Source organism: Carettochelys insculpta, chromosome 28 (assembly GCF_033958435.1).
Source record: "Carettochelys insculpta isolate YL-2023 chromosome 28, ASM3395843v1, whole genome shotgun sequence".
Lineage (NCBI taxonomy): Eukaryota > Metazoa > Chordata > Testudines > Carettochelyidae > Carettochelys > Carettochelys insculpta.
In genome coordinates, this window is record NC_134164.1 from 2981743 (window position 1) to 3004328 (window position 22586).

Below are 22586 nucleotides of genomic sequence, written 5' to 3' on the forward strand. Positions count from 1 at the left end.
CAGGTAAATAATAACAATATTTTGTGTTAGAATCTCATTCCACAAGGTTCCCAAATGGAGCCCACAGGGAATTCCAGAAGCTGCATTTGCAACATTGGTTTCCCCAACTCTGCCTCTCATAAAGTGGTTATGGGCACAAACACTGGGTCACGACTGGGGAAGAAAAAAGGTTGGCAGTTATTTCCTTTCAACTATTTTTAAAATTTGAAATTTTGTCAGACTCTGATTTTCAGTCTTGTTTTCTCCTGTTAACTAACCCCATTGTAAATTGTACCATAGATGCGAAACAAACAGTTGTTCCAAGACCGGATATTGTTGAATTAACAACATTTAAAAGAAAATTTCCAAATTTTTCTGTTCCCGTTTTTTCAATCCACAATAAAGCCTGTCCCAGTTCAGGAAAGTGGGGTGTTGAACGTTGACTTCCCTGTGGGACTCAGATGCATCCTGAAAGTTAACGCACCACTCCCAGGGACCACTTGATGAGTTCCTGTTCTGTTCCTTCCCTGGGGGCCACCTAACATTGACCACTGTTGGAAGACCAGATACTGGGTCAGGTGAACCTTTGGTCTGACCCAGCATGGCCATTCTTATGTTGTGTTATGTTCTTATGTTCTTACAAGGTACCTCAGCAAAGGCTCTTATGTAAATTAAACTGTCATGCGACAAGAGGGAAGGTCCTTTCATGGATTGAGAACTGGTTAAAAGACAGGAAACAAAGGGTAGGCATCAATGGTAAATTTTCTGAATGGGGAGGGGTAACTAGTAGTGTCCCGCAAGGGTCAGTCCTAGGACCAATCCTGTTCAATTTATTCATAAATGATCTGGAGAAGGTGGCAAAGTTTGCACACGACACTAAAGTGTTCAAGATAGTCAAGACAAAGGCAGATTGTGAAGAACTTCAAAAAGATCTCCTCAAACTGCTGTTGGGCAGCTGTGGGTACTCTACTCATCAGCTGGGGGGGCACCTGGATCTCCCCTGAGTGGCTGGCCAAGCACTCTATTTCCAGGGAACACTCCTGAGCCTTCTTGAGAGAAATGCTGGGTTAGCAGCAGAGTGAACAGATGAGCAATAATGCCCTGAAAACGGCAGGGACTAAGCCAGCGATCTCCTGTTCCCATTTCTGCTTAGCCAGCTGCCCAAGTTCTGTCATTGCAGCTGTCAAAAAGTTACATCTTCCCCCTGGTAAACGTTAAAAAAACAAAACAGAACCCCCTTTGATGCTTAAAATATTCATTTAAAGGGAAGTGAAGGAATCTAGGATAGCAAAGAGGCTAAATACACTCATCAGCTTTTATGTTCCTGTTGGGGAAATTGGCAGAGCTCACGGAAAGCACAGAGGGGGAACATTAAGATTAAATTTTCTTATGGTTTATTAGGCCAGAAGAATCCCTTAATGTAACAATAGCCAGGGAGTCCACTTCACTTTTGCATTTAGCAGCGATAGCATTTTGAAAAATGACTGGGAAACAAAAGCATTTCAGTTCCTGGCTCTCATGTAAACACGCATCAGTGTGGATTAAGGGCTCCATTGCATAACCAAAGCAATGAGCAGATGCTGTACCAGGTGAGAAATAAAGCCTCACTTGCAGTACTGTGTCCAGTTCTGGGCACCATCTTCCAAGAAAGATGTGGAGAAGCTGGAGAAGGTCCAGAGAAGAGCAACAAGAACAGCAAAAGGTCGAGAGAACATGAGCTGTGAGGGAAGAGTGAAAGAACTGGGCTTGTTTAGTTTAGAAAAGAGAAGACTGAGGTTTTCAAGTACCTAAACAAACTGGAAGGGACCTCAAGAGGTCATCAAGAACAAACCCTGCCCTCACAGCAAGACCCAGCACCATCTATATCTTCCCTGTTAGATATTTATACAGCCTTCTCTGAAATATCGCCAGTGACAGGGATTCTACAACCTCCCTCGGCAATTTTTTCCAGTCTTTAACTATCCAGATGATTAGGAAATTTTTCCTAATGTCCAACCTAAACCTCCCTTGCTGCAGTTTAAGCCCATTGCTTCGTGGCCTATCCTCAGCAGCCAAGGAGAACAATTTTTCTCCCTCCTCCTTGTGACATCCTTTTAGGTACATGAAAGCTACTACCCTGTTCTCTCTCAGCCTTCTCTTTTCCAAACTAAACAAACCCAGTTCTTTTAATCTTCTCTCATAGGTCATATTTTCTAGACCTTTAATTCTCTGGTCCCTCTCCAGTATCTCCACATTTTTCCTAAACTGTGGTGCCCAGAACTGGAGACAATACTCCAGTTGCGGCCTAATCAGCACAGAGCAGAGCGGAAGAACGACTTCTCGTGCCTTGCTTGCCAAACTCCTGTTACTGCATCCCAGAATCACACTTGCTTTTTATGCAACAGTGTCACCCTGTTGGCTCACTGAGAGTTCACAGAGAGTTTGGTGACCCCTAGATCCCTTGCAGTACTCCTTCCTGGACAGTCACTTCCTAGACTGTATGTGTGAAGCTGATTGCTCCTTCCTAAGTGGAGTACTTTGCATCCGTCCTGATTAAACGGCACCCTGTTTTCCTCAGACTGTTTCTCCAGTTTGTCCAGATCATTTTGAATTCTGACCCTGTCCCCCAAAGCACTTGCAACCTTTCCCAACCTGACATCATCTGCAAACTTAATAAGCACACTCTCTATCCCATTGGCTAAATAATTGGCCAAGATATCAAACAGAACTGGCCCCAAAACTGACCCCTGTGGAACCCCACTTATTACTCCCCTCCAACATGACTGTGAACCATTAATAACCACTCTCTGTGAACAGGTATCCAGTCGGTTATGCACTCACCTGGTAGAAGCCCCATCTAGGTTTTATTTCCCTGGTTTACTGAGGACAAAGTCATGTGATACGGTAGTAATGTTATACAGGAGGAATAGTCACAAAGAGGTAGCCGCGTTAGTCTGTATTCTAACAGAACAAATTAACCTAATTACATTTTGTTAGTCTTTCAAGTGGTACATGACTACTGTTTTGTTCTATCCAGGAGGGCTGGCCCAGATCAGCCACATGGTTCCTTCTGGCCTCAGAAGCCAGAACAATGGACCCAGACTCAGAAGCCCGGCAGTGACCCTGAAGCGGTCAGCACCACAGCCTCCTTACTTCCTATTTAAGCATTGACCTACAGGGAAAATGGGGAGCAGGGGGCAGGTGTGTGGATTTTGGAGCCTTTATTTTAGGCACCCAACTTTGCAAACTCCCAGGGCCCCCAATACCTGGGCCAGGGGAGAGAGGGAAAGGCAGGAGAGCAAGATAGAGAAGAACAGAGAGATCTAAACAGTACCAACAGTTAGCAGGGGAGGGAGTCCGAGGAGTGGCTGAGCTCCCTATCCCAGAAAGAAGCGGCAACCCCAAACCCTGGGCAAAGGAGGAAGGCTGACGGCCCAAACGCTGGCCAGGCAAAGAGAGGCCCTTGCCACAGCATCCTGGATCCTTGTTACAGAAGTAGGACCCTGTAGCTAGGCACAGAGTCAGTGTAGAAATGTACATCCCCACCTGCCCCATCTGCAGACCCCTCCCGTGTGCCTGCAATTTAGCGTCCGTGTCGCTGCTCAGCTCAGAGGGAAATGATCGACGACGTGTGCAGGGGACCACAGAGGCACGAGCACTCATCGGGTGGGCTGGTAAAGAAGCCATAAGCTTCAATGAGACCGGGAAAAAAACGGGCCAGCGGCTTGTCCAGCTCGCTGCTGCAGGGGCCGGTTCGGCGGCAGCAATGCCCGTCGGAGTCAGCCTCGGCCGCCGCGGTTTCGGAGCCCCCCCTCCCGGGGCTCGGCAGCCTCTGGCTGGGCGGGTGGGGGGCGCCTCTTCCCGGGTGGGAGCACGAGATGCACTTGCAAAGCCTCCCTCTGTCCCTGGGCTCGGCGGCGGGGGAGGGGCTCACCCTGCAAAAGGGGGGGGCCCGTGCAGCAGCCGGCCGGCAGCGGGGTTCACACTGCAAAAGGGGGGGGCCCGTGCAGCAGCCGGCCGGCAGCGGGGTTCACACTGCAAAAGGGGGGCCGTGCAGCAGCCGGCCGGAGGGGGGGGATCACCGTGCAAAAGGGGGGCCCGTGCAGCAGCCGGCCGGCAGCGGGGTTCACACTGCAAAAGGGGGGGGCCCGTGCAGCAGCCGGCCGGCAGCGGGGTTCACACTGCAAAAGGGGGGGGCCCGTGCAGCAGCCGGCCGGCAGCGGGGTTCACACTGCAAAAGGGGGGCCCGTGCAGCAGCCGGCCGGCAGCGGGGTTCACCCTGCAACACGGAGCCCGTGCAGCAACCGGCCGGCGTGGGGGTTCACCCTGCAAAAGGGGGGCCCATGCAGCAGCCGGCCGGAGGGGGTTTCACCCTGCAAAAGGGGGGCCCGTGCAGCAACCGGCCGGCGTGGGGGGATCACCCTGCAAAAGGGGGGCCCATGCAGCAGCCGGCCGGAGGGGGTTTCACCCTGCAAAAGGGGGGGCCCGTGCAGCAGCCGGCCGGCGTGGGGGGATCACCCTGCAAAAGGGGGGGCCCGTGCAGCAGCCGGCCGGGGAGTGGAGGCGGATCACCCTGCAAAAGAGGAGCCGTGCAGCAGCCGTTCGGCAGTACATGCTGGGAGCTGCCCAGCCCCGCCGTACCTAGCGGGGGAGCCCTTCTGCAGCTCGGTTGCAAACCCGCCCGGCCTTGCCTGGGCCTTCCGGCCGGGCCGGTCCGCGCAGCTGCAGGCGGGGCGGTGATCCAGCATGCGGGCGCTGCAGAGGCCGGCCGCTCTTGTGCCACTGGTGAGCCGAGCCTGCGCTAGGGCGGCGGGCGGCCGGGTAAGCGCGCTGGGCGGGGAAAGAGCCCCCCCAGTTCCCCAGGGTTTTGCTGCCTGCCCCGGGTGCTGGGGCTCAGCCGCGCTGCACGGCGTGCGAGAAGAACCGTGCCCCGGCTGCCCTTCACCAGGGGTCACTGAGGTTCACTAGGCCAGCACCTAGGGACCCACCGAGATCCCCACTGACCAGGCCGGGGGCGAACCCGGGAGCTGGCAACTCCCAGGCCTGCCACAGGCTCCGGGGTCGCACCGTGGACTGCTCGCCGGGCCTTAACCCCTGTGCCCAGGGCCCACACTCAGGTTTGTGCCACCCAGGAAAGAGACCAACGCTGCCCAGCTGGTTAGCAGAGCGCCCCCAGCTAACTTTGGTTTCTACAGGTGGTGCGCGTGCCTCAGTGCATATAAAATTTATTCCACACATGGATGGGAAGGATTACTGAGAGCGCTGGCAGGCGCCCTTCCTGTGCCACTTTGCACAGCGTCTTGCAAGGGAAGAGAGCTGAGAAGCCTCCCAGCTGCTTGTTTTCTGGCTGTGCACATCTTGGACAAGGAATTCACCCCTTTGGTGAAGCTAATAAAGCTTCGCCAGGGACTTCGGGCATTGTCAAAATTTCTAATTTCACTGTCCGTAAAGTAGGCATATTTTTAATCTGCATGATATCTCGCCATAGCAGCATGTTTTCTTATGTCTTCTCCCACCAGTAGCAGAAAACCCTTGCGGATCTGCCTTTATGGAAACAGTCACAGTAATATTACAGTCACCCCCTCTGCAGTGGGGGCCCCAGGATGCGAGGTGCTGCACAGAAATGGACTACAAAAGAGACATCCCCTGCCCCAAAGAACTTAGAGTCTAAATGGATAAGACAAAGGGTGGGAGGGGCAAATGGATGCAAGGAGGGATGGCCTTGTCGTAGAACCTAACTCTCCTGATTCCCAGTCCGGTGCCCGATTCAGTAGACTGGCTGCCCCGTTAGTATGATCCTTACTAGATGTTTAGTTTCACCCAGTCCTCAGGCCTTATGCACAACAGGGTCTTGTAAAAGCCATCTCTGTTTGCTCATTTCTGCTCCAGAATCTGAAGAAGTGGGTCTTACCCAAGAAAGCTCATTACCTAATAAATGAAATGGTTAGCCTTTACGGTGCTACAGGGCTGCTTGTCTTGTTTTCATCCCTGCTGAGTTTAAGCTAATATGAAAACTTCTTTACCGCAGATCCCGCTCCCTGACTTTTCCTCCCTCTCCCCAGGCCAGGAGTTCTTCAGGACCCTCTTCGGCCCCTTCCAGGCCAGCAATTGCAGCCAAGCACCCATACCAAGTGGACTTGAAGGCAGGAACACGCTATGCTTGGTGCGCTTGTGGTCACAGCAAGAAACAGGTAATTTGCAGCATGGTCCTGGTTTTATCCTTCCTCTCTGCATCCCTCCCGCTGCTTTGCAAGCCCAGAAGCATCAAGACCTCCTCTCTGCTCATGCAGAGCGACGGGAATTCCGTACAGTTCCGCTAGCCCAGCTGCTTCGGGGGAAGCAACAAGAAACCCCTCTCCCCACTGTACATGGTGGGGATAACCTAGTTGTCTCCCTCGCTCCGACCTGGCGGATAGAGTATGCCTATACCTACACGGGGGAGGGGTTGATGCGCCACGATGGATCTTCCTGAGATCGATTTTTGCCACATCAGTGGAGACGCAGAAAAATTGATCTCTCTGGGCTCAGCCATTGACCCTAATACTCCACGCGATCGCATGGAGAAGGGGACATTGGCGCGAGCCCAAAGGTCCCTCATCTACACCGGGGAACAAAGTTGATCCTGACACATCGATTCTAGCTACACTAATAGCGTGCCTAGAATTGCATCCCTGGGATCGACTTTGATCCCTAGTATAGACCAGGCCTTAGTGATTGCCTTGTGCCGGGAAGCTTAACATCCTCCTCCTCCTCCCCATTATTATTATTTGTATTATTTTATTAAAATGTATATTTTCAGTATCTGCAAGTAACTCTCCCAAGGCGGTAGCTAAACACAGGGTGTTGTCAGGATCAGGACCAGTCCTCTGCAATGTGCTTCTAATAGAAATACTTTGAAGCCTAAAATGAGGCCCCCTTTTAGTGTGAGTTCTCCCAGAAAATCCTGAGGCACTGACCCATTGGCCAGTCTCTCCTTTCACTGCCCTTTTCAAGCCAGATGTCTGTAGGAAACGGGTCTCTTTTTGCTGCCCTGAATTTGCCATGGTCCCAAATTCCAAGTGCTGTAAGAGTGAAGTACTTGATAATCAGCTGGGGAGAGGCAGCTTCACCATCCATCTTCTGCTTGGTGAAGACCTGCCCTTATTTGAAGGAGTAAACAAGACTTCCCTATTTGCTTTCCCCACATCCGTCAGATTTTACAGAACTTTCTCCTATCCCCTGCATGTCTTCTCTTTCCTAAGATGATCAGGTCCAGTCTCTTCAATCTCTCCTGACATGGAAACAGTTCCAGCCCCCTCCTTTTTCAAGTTGAACAGGCATTTTTTTTGGGCTGGGGCCCTGAGATCTGCAGGCAGCATCCACGAGGCGGGTGTGCCGTGGATTTCCAAAGTGGCATTCGGCTAGTTCCTGTTTATTATCGATCCCTTTCCTGATGGTTCCTAACATTCTGCTCACTTCTTTGACTGGCACTGCAAGTGCTGAGCAGATGTTTTCAGGGAATGATCCACAGTGCCACCAATATCTCTTTCTTGAGTGGTTACAGCTAATTTAGATCCTGCCCCTGTGTATGTATAGTTGGGATTATTTTTTTCCAACATGTCTTACTTTGTTCTTATGATTTATGGCCCATCAGGGCTCCGTGTGTGGCCTGTGAGACATTTTGTTCACTGTTCCCCATGTGCAGAGTAGCCAGATTTTGCTGGTTTCTATCCAGGTTGGTTTTTCCTACCCCGTTTCTGAAGTGACACACACAGAGCGCAAGGGCCCATGAAGCGAGGTGCGTGTTGACCACACGCAACATTGACTCCGAGAGCCATGTGCTCCCTCCCTCTGCAGCCAATCATGGCGCTGATTCAGTTAGCACACCCTGCAAATTGTAGGTAGTGCAGGGAGCAAAACTACCCTCTCCCATGAGCCCGTCTTGGTTACAACAGACTTGTGGCCCACTGAGATGAAGGAAGACCACTCGTGCAGCCCGCTTGCTAGCCGAGGTTGCTGATCGCTGCTCTCATGGCCCAAGTTGGGGTCATTGTATATTTATACCATACAACTCTTGTCATCAGGTGCAGTAAATTAAAATCCAGAGAGTAATAAACACATTGGATTTTATTCTCTCCTGATCCCTTCTGCCTGGGAGTGGACATGTTGCTGTTTTCAAGCAGGCAGCAACCAAAAGTGAGAGTCCTCTCTGACCTGTCCCATTCTCCATCTGGCCATTCAGTTTCCCAGTTACCTGGTATCTCGCGCTTGGAGAGGTGCCTGCTGTATAGAGGGACTGGAGCGGTTTCTGCCAGAGGGTTTCCTTTAAATTCTGGGGTAATGGAAGAGTCAGTTGGATTTATTATTATGCAAAAGCAGGAGCCCAGTTTGATGGGTAACTAGAGCATGATGTACAGCACACAAGGGGCCTAAATACTTTATACATCATGTGTATTACAGCACCAAGTCCCTTCCAGCAACCTGGACCCCCTTCGTGCTGGGTGCTGTACATACTTGGGATGTTGAAATGATTAACTGGCTAAATGACAATGTTTAACCAGCTACCTTTTTAACTTAGGTCCTGGCACCCAGCCCTGCCATGGCCACAAGGTCCCATCATGTGACCCCTCCACAGCCGGAGCTGCTCCAGCACAGAGTTCACTGAGTTGGGCCAATTAACCATTTAACGTCCCTGGTGCAAACTCAGAACCTAATGATAAGCCCTGCCCCAAAAAGATGCCATTCTAAGTCAGAGCCCAGATGGGTTCAAAAGAAGGCCAGCTTTGGCGTGTTGGTAACAGCGTGTCAGCCTGTGGGGGAAATCCGTCCTATTTTACGGTTACCCAGGAGCCCTGCACAAAATCCAGCTGATAAAATCCACATCGTCATGTGTTGTGAGCTGCACGCTGCCTCGTCACCAATCGCCTGGCTCTCTGTACGCGAGGGGTGGGGTGGGGTGGGGTGGAACACTTAAAAACTGTCACTTCCTGGGGTCATATCCAGGTGTCCCCTTAGAAATTGGCTTTCCAAGCAAGCTGCTGCGGGGGAGTATAGCTCAGGGGTAGAGCATTTGATGGCAGTTCGAGGTCCCTGGCTCAAATCCCGGTGCCCCCTTTAAAAACTTTCTTGCTGTGGGCAGGGGACTGGACTTGGTGATCTCCTGAGGCCTTCTCCAGCCCTAGGAGTCTATGTTTCTATATGAGCTTTCGTGAGCACAGACTCACTTCATCAGATGCTGGTCTTGGAAATCTGCAGGGCCAGGTCCTGGCCCTGCAGATTTCCAAGACCAGCATCTGATGAAGTATCGGAGGGGTAGCCGTGTTTGTCTGGATCTGTAACAGCAACGAAGGGTCCTGTGGCACCTTACAGACTAACAGAAAAGTTTTGAGCATGAGCTTTCTGATGCATCTGGCAGCATCTGATGAAGTGAGTCTGTGCGCACGAAAGCTCAAGCTCAGAACTTTTCTGTTAGTCTATAAGGTGCCACAGGACCCTTCGTTGCTGTTACAGATCCAGACTAACACGGCTACCCCTCTGATACTATGTTTCTGTAGGAGAAAATGGGGAGGCCAGTATTCATTCCCCCTCTTGCTTGGAAACATGAACAGACCTTTACCTGAGATGGAGCAGACTGGCTGTCTGGCTCCTCCTAAGAGGAAGGGTGGACCAGGCGTTAAAGCACTTACCTGAGATGCAGGAGATCTGGCTTCTGCTGTTTACCCTGCCACTGACTTCTCGTGGGGCCTTGAGCAAGTCATTTCATCGCTCTATGCCTCCATTTCACCCCTTTGTGCCTCAGTCTCCCCATCAGTGCCCTGCCCTCCAGAGACCAGAAGACAAATACATAAGACTATGAGGTGTCCAGTGCAATGGGGAGGGGGACTGGATAAATACCTGATGTAATCCATTTCCACTCCCCTTTGCCCAGTGGCACCCAGTCAACCCACAACTTGGTTTCTTCTGCTCTGCAGCCTTTCTGCGATGGAGCTCATAAAACAGCAGCCCCGGATCTCTCTCCCCTGCGGTTCCAGCTGGACGAGGCCAAGAGCGCCTGGCTGTGCGGGTGCAAACACACCAAATCCCCTCCATACTGCGACGGCACCCACATGGAGGAGTTCATTCAGAAAGCAGAGCTCCTGGAGCAGCCTTGATGGGGGCTTCCTAGCCTGACACCAGCTGCAGGGGAACTGCAGCTTGGTGTAAGGAGGATGGGGGTAGGGCTCAGGAACTGGAGGACGTTCAAGCTTTCCATGTTCTCCGGCTGTCCAGGTGGCTACAGGTTCAGTTCTGATTTTAGTTCTGTACAGACCAGGACGATCAAACCCAGAGGCACTGGGGTTGCTGGTTTCACCAGGCTGCCAAGGAGGAAGGAACCAGGCCTCTTCCATGTTGCTGGCCTGGAGTGGAGAATGGGTGTGCTCTGTACATTGTTGCCCCATCCCACCCCCCATCATAAAATAACTCTCAGCATTATGAGTACAGAGCTCACGGGTGTGGCTGATAAATAGATTCTCTGCAGAGAGAGTTCCAGCCCATGGATGCAAATGGGCTCTGAGATACGAATACACACACCTGAGTGGTCCCAAAGGAGGGAATTTCCCAGACCACGGGATGTCAAGCTTCTGGGCTCGCCTGGAAGCTGGCCCTCCTAGGTGCCACCCACTCCTTGTCCCTAAGCTGCCTGGGGAGCTCCGCTGCTCTGCTCCAACTGCTGCCAGGGATTGACTCCTCACAGCAGGACGGTGCTCCCGGCCACCAGCAGGGCTCCACTTCCGCCCACCAGCCAGAACAGCTGCAGGCAATTGGAGCTCTCTGTTCTATGGGCTCTCTGATCCAGCAACATCCATGGTACATGTTACTGGACAAGAGTGCTGGACTAGGGAATTTCAACCTGTAGGAGGAAAACTAGGGGTGCATCTACATTTGCATTCCTCTTTCAGAAGAGGTATGCAAATGAGGGATAAATTTGCATATCTGGCACCTCATTTGCATATTCTGATTTCAAAAGAAGAAAGCCAGTGTAGACGCTGCTCTATCGAAAGTAAACCCCATCTTCCAAAGAATCTTTCTTCCCATTAAATAAAGGGAAGAAGGATTCTTTGGAAGATGAGTTTACTTTCAAAAGAGCAGCACCTACACTGGCTTTCGTCTGTTGAAAGAAGCTCTTTTGAAATCAGAATATGCAAATGAGGTGTCAGATATGCAAATTTATACCTAATTTGCATTCTCAGTTTACCTCGTTTGCATATATCATTCAAAAGAGGAATGCAAGTGTAGACGCACCCTGTGTGTCATGTTTATCACCTAGTTCTCTGGGCTGTGCACACCTCCTTTGTAAACTGTAAAAAAAGGGGGGCTGTTGTTGGATTAGAAAGCCTGCTGCTTGTATGGGTGGACACAGATGCCTGTTCCCATTTGCCTTGTCTGCAGCTCGACTGTAGCTTAATTCTGGTGTTTGATGAGTTGCTTTTCAGTACCATCTGGAACACACACACACCCTCCCTCACTCCCTCCCTCTCCTCAACTGCTTGCAGGATCAAGGCCCAATTGTTTAAATTAAAGTTGGCCTGCAAAGGGGAAAAATAGGTGTGTGAGTGTTTTTTTCTTCTTTAGGATAGATAAAAAGAACCTGTAGATCTGGGTGGTTTGTGTTTCAAAAGGGGGTGGAGGGAATCTTCTCTGTTTGGGTTGTCAGGATTTATATATTTCGCTTGGTGGAGGACTCCTGAGATGACTCAAAGATGCGGATTGGAAATCATCTCAGACCTCCAACAGAAGGGGCGTCAAATACGTTCAAAGAGATTTTATTTGTGAATTCCTTTCAAGTCCAAACTTCAAAAGACCCCCAGTTTTAAGCAGTTGGAATGAAAACCATCATTACTCCCCTTCTAGCTTAAATGACATGTCACTTCCTTGCTAGCTGGCATAAACCTCCAAGTTCAAGGTTTCCGTGGACAGACCAGATCTCAATTCCTGAGGCTTTGTCTACACACGTCCTAATTGTATGCATTTAACTATATGAGTGAAAGAAAGAAAATCAAGGAAATGTCCTGATCTGATTCCAGCACAGCAAGAAGTAAAAAATTTCAAACTCTATCCTCAGGTGCAGTTGGCAGCTAGATCTTTATTTCAGCTCTGAAGATCCTGAGATGTGGCCATGTGTCTTTAATGCAAAACAAAGCATCTGCATCACAAACATAAAATGGTGTTAAAATTGCCGCTTTAAAATTCCAGAGATTGTACGTGGGAAGGTGACTGTATTTTCAAAGCATCAGAAGGGCAAATGACATCAGCCATGTATTCCCAATGAAATCAAAGGGAGCAGCAAGGAAGAGATAAATGGAGGCCCAATTAAATTAATCGGCTGCTGCTTTTGAGGTAGGAGAACATGAAAATAGCCCTGTCTGCTAAAGAGAAAGCTAATAGCGAGCTCCATTCACCACCCCAATTCCTGCTAATTGCTTCTTTTGCAGCTTGTTAATTAACCAAGAAGGAATCTAGCCAGATCTGAAATAAATAGCCATGGGGAGAAAAACCTAGACTCCTAGGGCTCAGCCCAGCCTTTAATAACAAGCAGGCCTGTAGCACCTTAAAGATTACTCTTTCTCTGCTAGCCCAGAGCGCCCACTGTGAAATGGGCCATTGGGGGATTTGTTTTCCAGGCATCTCCTGATTGGCTGCTTCAGTTCCCAGCCTCCCTCCAAACTGGGCTTCAGCTCATCATCCAGCACATTTTCAAAAAGTGACGCAGGGTCACTTTTATCAGCTAGCTTGGTGTCTACAGATGGCTATGGGTGGGGTAGCAGGGCCATCCTGAGGGGGTGGCAGGGCCTGGGGCAACCCCTGCGGTGCCCCAGGCACAGGGACCCTGGCAGCCTCCCCCTCCAACCCCCAGTACCGCAAGTGACTGGCTGCTGGTGTCACCGCCACAGCCATGCCCTGCTCCAGTTAAGCCTCCCCCCACCCCCGGCGCCCCCCACAGCAGGGGCAGCTACCAAGTGCCCCCCCCCCCAGAAGCACAGGGCTTGTCCTATGGACGGGATGGCTGTGGGTGCCAGGACAATTTGTACGGGGAGGGTGCTGAAAGCCTAGTTTCAGAGGTGTAGCTGGATTAGTCTGTTGCTGCAGAAACAAGGAGTCCCTTGGCATCTTAAAGACACAGGCATAAATGTGTGCCTAGAGATGCTACCTCTGACGAAGTGCGTCTTTACCCACAAAAACTGAGGCCCACCTAAAGCTGTCAGTTTTTAAGGTGCCACAGGCTGCCTCATTGGTGTTGATCAAGCCAACCTGTAAACCCTGGTGCCGGTGGGAACCACTTTAAGCCAGGAACATGGCAGTCCCCTAGCACCTATAGCTCCTGCACTATGGATACAGGGGCATGGGCCTAAACCCTGAAAGGTAGGAGGCACCAAATGCATATGGGCCCTAGGAGAGTTTTCAAAGCTGCTTAGTTGTGGCCCACTGCCAGAGTTCTGGCCAGGGGATGGGGGGGCGGTCATGCATCAAACAGAGACTTTTTTTTTTTTTTTTTTTTTTTGTAGAAAAGCTATAACCTCCCCTCTGTGGTTGCGTTAGCCGGCACTAACCTAAAACAGGCTGAGATGCGTAACACTGCTTGGCAAAGAGGCTGAGTTGTGGGCCACCCAGCCTTTTCTTCAAACCCCGCCTCCCCAAATCAACTGGTGTTTCCCGACAGCTGGACTTGCTGTGTGACTTCATCCTTGTCTCCAGCGGATGGCGGGTGGCATCTAATGGTGACACGGGGGCTAGGTTTCTGAAAGGCCTTCCAAGTGGATGGAATATATGCCCTCCCCCGGCCTTAAACACGCCCCCCCCCCCCCAGCAACAGTCTCATCCCTTTGGGCCCATGATCCAACGGAATAGCTTAGTCTGCCTTTGATAGTAAGTGAACTTCAGTGGGACTATTACAGGGAAGTGAATACTAATGAGCATTCTTGGAGGGAGTTGACCAATGTGCATCAGAAGCATTCTTTTTTTTTTTTTTCAAACCTTCCATTAGCAATTGCAAAGCTCTGACTACAGCTGGGCTTTCACCAAGGGACCACACAGCTGGCCTGCCTAGGAACTCCTGCTCCTGACTCTAAGCCCATGTCGCCAGCGCTGCTGTGAGTGGCGTCCAGTAAAGGAGCCCTTAGGTGGCATCCGATTTGCATGGTGCTCTGAGCTAGCGCCACAAAGGTATTTAGGTGCCCAACTCCCATTGGCTCCAATGAGCCCTAGGCACCTAAATACTGTTGTCCCTTTTTGATCCAACTGGCTAGTCAGCTTTGGGAAGCCCCGGTGGGTATGTTCCTGTTGGAAGTAACACTGGCAGCTGATATTTTCTTTGATGCTGGCTTATAAGCCATGAGCTCACGCCTGCTTTTCTGAATGCAGGAGTAACCAAGAGCACATGGGAGCTGGCTTGCAGCACACTGTTCCACCCCGCCCCCCCCCGCCCCCGTTTCTTTACCCAACAGACCTGAAGGTCTTGCGTTAGCATTTGCCAGGGTTACTGCTACCCACCCAAGAGCAACTAGCACCATTGAATGTCACAGCGCCAGGCCAATTTACTTGGGCTGCAGGGCTAAAATGCCCGGCATAACTAGGCCCATGTGTGCTGGAGCCCTGGCTCCAAGACCCTCTCCTTTCAGGGGGCTTCCAAGCCTGGCCGCCCACCAAGTCAATTCACCAAGGTCAAGTCTGCTACCGACAGAAAAATCCATACTTCAGCATGACAGCAGTATTCCAACCTTAACCTGCCAGTGCCGTTGCAAAAGAGTGGTGGATTAATTGTGGCAACAGGCCAGCGTTGTCCTAGCAGCCTAGGTGCACCTTCAGCTAAGGGCCAGAGTGGGAAAGCTGCTTCCATGCCCAGGGAACAATGGAAGTGTAAACGTTCTCCCGAGCCCCTCAGCTTCAGCATTGTGAGTTGCTACACGGTGTCAACACCTCCCACCCCCCGCTCTGATTAGCACACATGGTCACTGACGGATATGGTGATGCCCAGAAGCCAATGAAGCCTGGGTCACCAGGAAGCCTTAATTTTTTTTCCAATCTATGTGTGGAATAAATTTTGTTGTGTGCACCCAGGCATGTGTGGATGTGCACCACCCATGGCACCCTGCATTAATCAGCTGGGCAGCAGCTGACACGTCACTAGCTGGCTGCCCAGGCACACAGCTTACAGCAGGGGTGTGCAAGGTATGGGCCAACTCTGTGCTACCAAGCCTTTTAAGCTGGCCCCCGGCCCACCAATGTGCACAGAGCAGAGCCGCTCAAAGCAGCTGGCTGGTCCCTGTGGCGCTCTGCACGTTGCCGGGGGGGGGGGGGGAGGGGGCGCTTTAAGCACTGACCCCACTGCCAGCCAAATCTCTCAGCGCCCACTGTCCAGTTTCTGGGTACAAGGAACTGAGAGATTTTTTTGCTGGGGGGCAGGGAATGTGCAACTGACCCTCTCAGCTACCATCAGGGCCGCTGACAGGATGCGGTTTTTTTTTTTTTTTTGGGGGGGTGGGGGCAGGCTTAAGAAGGGGGCTGTTGTCCCTAGGCTCAGCATTAAAAGGGGCATGGAGCTGCTACTTTGGCGTGCCCTGGCAGTGCCCCTCCACCTGGGACTGGTGTGGTGGGGGCAGTGATGCAATCCAGGTAGCACTGAGGGCTGACTGCCCTAGGCGCCCCACCCCTTCTGGCCTAGGCCCCGCCCCCTGTCTTAGGCCCCGCCTCTTTTGCCCTTGGTTCCGCCCTTTCCAGACCCCCTCTCCCAGCTTACTCCAGGGCCCATGAGGGCTGTTGGCCATGCTGTCTGCCATTGGCTGGTTTCCAGCCAATAGGAAATGAGAGATTTTTTGCCATTGGCAGGATCATCTCACACACACACCACCACCAACCCTGCAGCACAGAGAGCTGCATGGAGTGGTCTAGGGCTGTTAGCAAGCCTGGCCACTTGCCTGAGAGTGCTGATAACCAGGAGCCGCTTAGGTACCTCCTGCCCAGAGCCTGCCTGTACCCTGCCCCCCCCCCCACATACCCTGTACCCCTCCCCAAGGCCAGACTCATTTCCTGTACCCCTTCTTCCCTCCTGGACTCTGCACCCCCCCATCGCTTGCCCCAGGTCGCATCCTCTCTGGCACCCATCCTCCCTGTCCAAATGCCCCACTCGCTCCTGCACCCCAGATCCCTACCCTGAGTGCCCTTCTGCACCGACCTCCATCCTAGACCCTGCTCCCCCCGCCCCATAGAAAAGTACAGCTGTGGACCACTTAATAACATCTTGGTGTTCCCACCCCTGCATCAAAAATGATTACCCCCCCGCCCCCGACTTACAGAGACCACTGCCCCTCCGCCGGGCACTAGCCTCCAGGATTTGAGCCCTATGACTGTGTTTGTCCCAAGAACTGAGTATGGCTCTTCTCCTGGAAAAAAAAAAAATCCACCCTTTTATTTAGGTACCTAAAGGAGAGCTGAGCCCTTTTGCAACTATGGCCCCGTTGGGTGGTGCTGAGCCTCCTGCAGAATCTGGCCCTGAGAACACCAGCCAGCCTGTGCAATCAGGGAGAGTTTCAACACCAATGTAGGCTCTGATCAGGGTTCACTATAACCTGAGCACCTGGGAGAGGGCCCAGAGGAGCTTCCGGTGCCGCCCAGCTGATTAGCAAAGCAGCCACAGCCAGCAGCCTGTGTTTCTACTGGTGACGAACATCGGCACATGCCTCACTGCACCTAACAAACTTTATTCCATCCATGGGTGGGTAAAGCTAGAAGGAACACTGCTGGCCAAACCCTAATACCTATGGCTAACGTAGCATTGTTTCTTTTATCTATCCCAAAGCATTTGACAAAGGGTCACAGCATCTCATTAGCAGAATCATCCAGAAAGCGAATCAGGAAGAGATATCTACTCGATCCCACAACATAAGACCTAGTGGGGTCACCAAATGAAATTAACCAGTAAATGGTTTAAACAAAGACAAGGAAATAATGTCTTCATGCAACAGACACTCAACCTGTGGAACATCTGGCCAGAGGATGTTGTGAGGATCAGGCTTTTAACAGGTTCAAAAAACAACTAGATAAACTCCTGGAAGTTAGGTCCATCAATGGCTGTTAGCCAATCTGGGCAGGAATGACGCATCTCTAGCCTCTGCATGTCAGAAGCTAGGAGTGTGTGACAGGATCACTTGATGATTCCCTGTTTTGTTCATTCCCTCTGGGGCACCTGGCATTTGTCATGGTTGGAAGACAAGATACTGGGCTAGGTGGACCTTTGGTCTGACCCAGTAACACCATTCTTATGTTCATTATCTCTTTTTTGCAAGTTGGGAAATTGAGATGACCTGGCTTGTCCCAGGTCAGCTGGCACAGTGACAGGAACAGAACCGAGATCTCAAGATGATCCCAGGACTGGTAGCAAGGACTCAGTGCACTAGCCATTAACCCACACTGCAGCCATAAATAAACTTTGTTTCCTGGTTGAGGCAAAGTCCCTGATCTCTGGCTTTGCAATGATGATTAAAGGAAGTGTGATAAACCCGGGTGGAAATGGCACGTGGATGATAGGAGAGCTTGTGAACACTCCCTGAGTGGAGACTCATGGGAAGGGATAGCAAGGGGAAAGTGGCGTTATTTACCGTTTGTTTTTTCTATTGACTTAGGAGGAAGGGAGTTGGGGTAACTTTAAGCTTTTGAGCTGACTAAATCTTAGAAGAACATTAATAAGTCAAATCTCACTGCATCTCAGAGGCATGGGTGAGATCTATCGAGCCAGATCAGGCTCAGTGGGTTGCATATGAGAGAGACGGAGCATGGCAGATGAGAGGATGTGCACGCCTAGATGGCTGGACTGATGTGGGGCAGGACCAATGGCAGGATGGCAGGTGGATATACACAGGCTGATGGACAGGCTGGTTATACATAGGCCAGTGGAGGACCAGATCTGTGCACACAGACAAGTTGAAGGACAATCTGCAGCATTTATTACATTTACAAAGCTGTATAGTTATACAAATGTTGAACCGATAACGATATATGAATATCCAAATATCTTACAGGACATTAAAACATCATACAGGATGCAAACATACAGAGCAATTTGGTTTGTACCATAGCGGGGAGGGGCCAAACCCCCAAACTGAGGCACTTCTGCCACCTCATGTAGTCCATTTTGGCCTATGTACAAGGAGAAGGGATATCAACACCTGGTGAATATTTTCAACCAATGAAGCCCCGTGGAACACGACTGAGCACGCAGAGGCCAGCCCCAGCCCATAGAAGGGGAACAAAGGGACCTGGAAAGACTAACAGAATTGTGGCAACTTTCTGAATCTCTCTACCCTGCAGACAACCCATGTGCCTTCTCCTCCCATGAACCAATGCATTGGGACAATGAGCCATCACGCCCCTATTTATCTTCCACCATGGGCCAAATGAAGAAGCCTTCTGCCCTTCCTGGCTTCTTCCTTGGGACATCCTCATTGCTCAACCCACCCCACCACCAAAGAGGATGTTCTCTTCACCCATCAGGTCGCTCAATGTTGTTGGAGGTTCATGTTCTCAAAGGTGAAGGTCCTAACCTCAACTTAATTCAGAGCTAACCACGTCACCCAACACTGTCTTTAAAGACTGCCTGATGGCAGATTCTGTGGCACAGATTAATCCCTCCTTACTGGCTTAGGGGAAGAAAGTCAATCATAACTTACCCATCTTTCATGAGCCTTACTTCTCTGCCAGCGCTGTTCTTTCCAGCAAAGATGCCTCTCAATCTTTTTTCTTTTTGGAGGGGGAATACTTCAGTGTTTTCTTTTCAAATTCTTGACTCCAAAAGGTTGGCAATGTTTCCACTGTTCCCTTCAGCCCTTCTACAGTCCTAGTATGTCTGGATTTACCAGTACAGATCCACATAACTTCCTCTACACCCAGGCCCTGCAGAGAAAACCCCTGTGTCCTTTCTAGGAGTTGGGCTCTTTCCTGGCCCCTACAGGAATGTTCCTGGGATCTGTAGGCACTTATTTATTCATTCATTCCACCATGAATGAATAAGCAGAATACGCCTCCTGGGTCTTAAGGCCCAGGAGAATATGTGCTTCTGAGATGTCCTTCACCACAAGCTCTCTTACTTACAACGCCGCCTTAAAGGAAAAGCATTACTTCAGATTGGAAGGAAATCTTTAGAGGATGCTAGAAGAAAATTCTCCTCAATGGAACCAGTGCATTCCCCCCCCAGCATGGGAACAATTTTATAACACGAGATACAAGCAAAACGCAGCATCACACATGAGAAAGCTACATGCCTTTTTAGAGAAAACATAGCAACACTTTTTTTTTTTCACCCTGTCCCCTTCACCAACAAAGCACCTTTCTAAAGGCCCTGCATTTATTTTTTAAATCCAGCCTGGGAGGGACAAAGGGGAGATGGTGAGACAGTATAGAACACATGAAGCTTTGAAAAACAAGAAGTCCTGTGGCACCTTATAGACTAACTGCTATTTTGGAGCATGAGCTTTTGTGGGCAAAGACCCACTTCATCTGCCAGGTCCTTGGCCACAAAAGCTCATGCTCCAAATATCTGTTAGTCTGTAAGGTGCCACAGGACTATTTCTTGTTTTTGAAGATACAGACGAACTCAACTACCCCTCTGATACAAGAAGTTTTGAAAAGCGGAATATAATCATCTAAGCAAGCAAGGTGCTGCTGAAAAGGAGGGCACAGAGTGTGGAGTTTTTGATGGGGAAATACATTGGTTCTTAGTTTGATCATCTTCTCTGGCTACCCTAACATGAAAGCACCCTCACAGCAACTGTTACCCCAGTGGAAGCACTGAAATGCTGGTTTCCTGGTTGGGATCAGCCCTATGGAACTTTCTCTTCCTTTCTCACCCAGGCACATTATTTCAAGCTCAGGAAATTCGAGGCCAAGTGGAACACTGCTCTGGCACCAATGAGGGCACACGCCCTGGGGGACAGTTATGGTTTGTTACTTAATGATTCCATCCTGCAAAGTCCTAGGATGCACGTAGCCAGCAAAGTTATTTCAGAATAACAGCTGCTCTTTCAAAATAACTTTGTGAGCATCTACATAATGCAACTGCTATTTCAAAATAATTTTGAAATTATGGACAGCTTCTTTCAAAATAGGTAAACCTCATGCTACTGGGAACAGCACCAGGGAATAGACAGAGAATAGAGCCTATTTTAAAATAAGCCATAGTGTACCCAATGGCTCTATTTTGAAATAGGCTCTATTGTGTGTAGACATACTATTTTGGAATAAGTTTTGCTTATTCTGGGGCTTCCCTGTAGTGTGGATGCATTGTTCTGGAATAGTTTATTTTGGAATAACAGCTCCGAAATAAGCTATTCCGGGATAACTTTGCTGTGTAGACAAACCCTTCGAGTGGGATTTCCAAAAGACCCCAAACAGCCAGCAGAGGCTCCCAGCCTCTGTAGACTTCAGGGGGTAGCTCCCTCAGCCTGCTTTGGGCTTGGGGGATATCAATTACTTGTGCTCTTTAATTGCTTAGGTTCTCTTGAACGGGCTACCCTTAGTGCACATCCTTAGTGGACAGGATAACTTGGAGCATGCAAAGTTAAATCTTCACAGGATCAAAGCCTCAAATAGCCCTAGAAATCTACTCTGCTGAAGGAGAAGAAAACAGATTGGGGAGAGATGAAGCCATCCCTTCTGCCTAGCCAGTTCCAGAGTTTGTTAGATCCCTCCGCCAAGCCCGCCTCCAAATGGAATGTCTTTAGGTGGCCCTGAAAGCTGAGATCTGTCCCCCTTCCTGCCCCACTGTGCAAGATTTAGAACTGGTGCTAGGAGGAGGGATGGAAACCTTCCTTGGAGAGTTCCTGGGGGCTGCTAAGATGATCAGACATAAGACAGGGCACCCAGGCTGTGGGCAAAGCTGCCCTTCTAAAAGGATCAAGGAGCAAAATCCTCTGGTTGAGGAACTGAAACCAGTCAATGGGATACATTAGGACACAATCTGGAAAAAAAACTGAAACCAAAAACCAAACCTTCATCATGTTCTCAGAAATCTGGCCCAGCGTTCTTTCAAAACATCTGACTCCTGAGACCTGATTTTGAGGGGTGCCCTACACCCGCAGGGCATGCGGGCTTCAGTTGACATTGTCTGCACTCTTTACAGGAGGCGGAAAATCAGACCCCGTGCTTCCCTTTCAATTAATGGAAGATGTGTCTCAATCCCCTAGGTGGCACTGAAAATAACTGCCCCCAGGTACCCTTTCCAAAAGCACCCAAGTGATTTAGATATCTGAATCCCACAAGTTGCTTTGACTTTCAGCAGAACTGTGGCTCCTAAATCAGTTAGGCAGTTCAATAAAAATTTAGCCAGTGGCCTTGACTCTGGGTAAAACTCAACCTGAAGTCCATGAGAAGAGAATTCAGCAAGTGAAAGAACCGCATGATTTACCAAGCTGTACAATCCCTTTCCTGAACAAAACACTCAACACCTGCTTTTAGAGTCTTCATTCCTAAATCAACAAGGGAAAGCGCCAGGGGAGGTTGACACCAGCGTGCCATTGGACTTGACTGTTAAGGAGGAGTCTTGTGCATGCATTTCTTTTGGAAGAAAGTGACAGAACCACCAACGCATTTACACAAAGGATCGAGACTTTTGGGTTCATGTGCTTTGCCCTTACCTGTGTATCCGTTCCTACTGAGTCTCCTGGGGTGACGGGAGGTATAGAAAAACCAAGGGGTTGCAGCTTTTACCTAAACGTGGGCTCATGGGCATGCAAGTTCCATAAGTTAAAGTTGAAGACAAAAAAAAAAAAAAAGAAAATCATTAAAAAATACTCCACCACGTTTGTGTGTCTGTCATTTGCATTTTAAATTAATCTGGTCAATCAATAGAAAATAAGTATGTATAATATTTTTTCCTATATACACAATATATACTTATATATAAAACTGAAATTCACGCCCACGGAGTCCCTCCTAGGTCAAGGCTGAGGCTGTGCTGCCGTTCACAGTCATTTTGCGCCCCCTGCTGGAGGAGGGCGGCATTTGGTGGCAGTTCGAGGTGCCATTGTGCAGGGTGCTGGGGTTGGCAGGGATGCTGACCGTGGTGGTATTGGAGCTGGGCGACCCGTGGGAAGGTGTGGTGGGGCTTGGCAGGGACGAGGAGGTGGCAGGCAAGGTGGCTGGGCTGTTGGCTTTGTCGCTGACAGATTCGCACTCGGACGCGCCGCTGGTGTTGGTACACTCGGAGTTGGCAGGATGGGATAGTTTTAGCCTCTTGCAGGCCGGCTGCACTCGGTATTTCAAAGGGAGGGGCCCATTCTATTCAGGGGAGAAGGGAGACAAAAGATGGTCACATCAGTGGTTTTCGAGACAATCACATGGTTTCCTACGCCACTTATGCTGGACAAAAGCAGGTTAGTTGTAGCTGGGGTGGACCCTGGGTATTAAGCAGAGTAAATGACAGCGTTCCCTGTAAGCCAAGCGCTGGGGCAGCCACCCAGGAGAGAGTCAGGGGCCGCCCAGCTGATTAGCAGAGCACCCACAGCTGGCAGTGTGTGTTTCTACTGGTGGTGCACTTCCGCATGTGCCTCTGTGTGCATAAAATTTATTCTGCCACAATGTAATTTCTATAAAACCTTCATTTCTGTACACATTTTTAGTAT

General features: G+C 50.2%; 2 protein-coding genes across 6 annotated transcripts in view; one reads left to right on the forward strand and one right to left on the reverse strand.

The window, feature by feature from the left end:
* The first annotated feature begins 4625 nt into the window (after positions 1 to 4625).
* On the forward strand, positions 4626 to 10981 carry CISD3 (CDGSH iron sulfur domain 3). 2 transcript variants are annotated; one of them, XM_074979027.1, is made up of 3 exons: positions 4626 to 4743; positions 6021 to 6149; positions 9909 to 10981. In XM_074979027.1, exons 1-3 carry the CDS (start codon positions 4705 to 4707, stop codon positions 10086 to 10088), a joined length of 348 nt encoding a protein of 115 aa, XP_074835128.1. In that variant the 5' UTR covers positions 4626 to 4704; the 3' UTR covers positions 10089 to 10981. The 2 variants fall into 2 exon arrangements, with proteins under 2 accessions (XP_074835128.1, XP_074835127.1); XM_074979026.1 differs by having other exon boundaries at positions 4633 to 4779.
* A 6917-nt stretch (positions 10982 to 17898) lies between these two features.
* PCGF2 (polycomb group ring finger 2) overlaps positions 17899 to 22586 on the reverse strand; it is a 44969-nt gene continuing 40281 nt past the window's right edge. For all 4 annotated transcript variants that reach the window (XM_074979107.1, XM_074979109.1, XM_074979105.1 and 1 more), the window contains exon 10: positions 17899 to 22242. In XM_074979107.1, the coding sequence (XP_074835208.1) occupies positions 21898 to 22242 (345 nt within the window). In that variant the 3' untranslated portion in view covers positions 17899 to 21897. The remainder of the gene's footprint in view (positions 22243 to 22586) is intronic.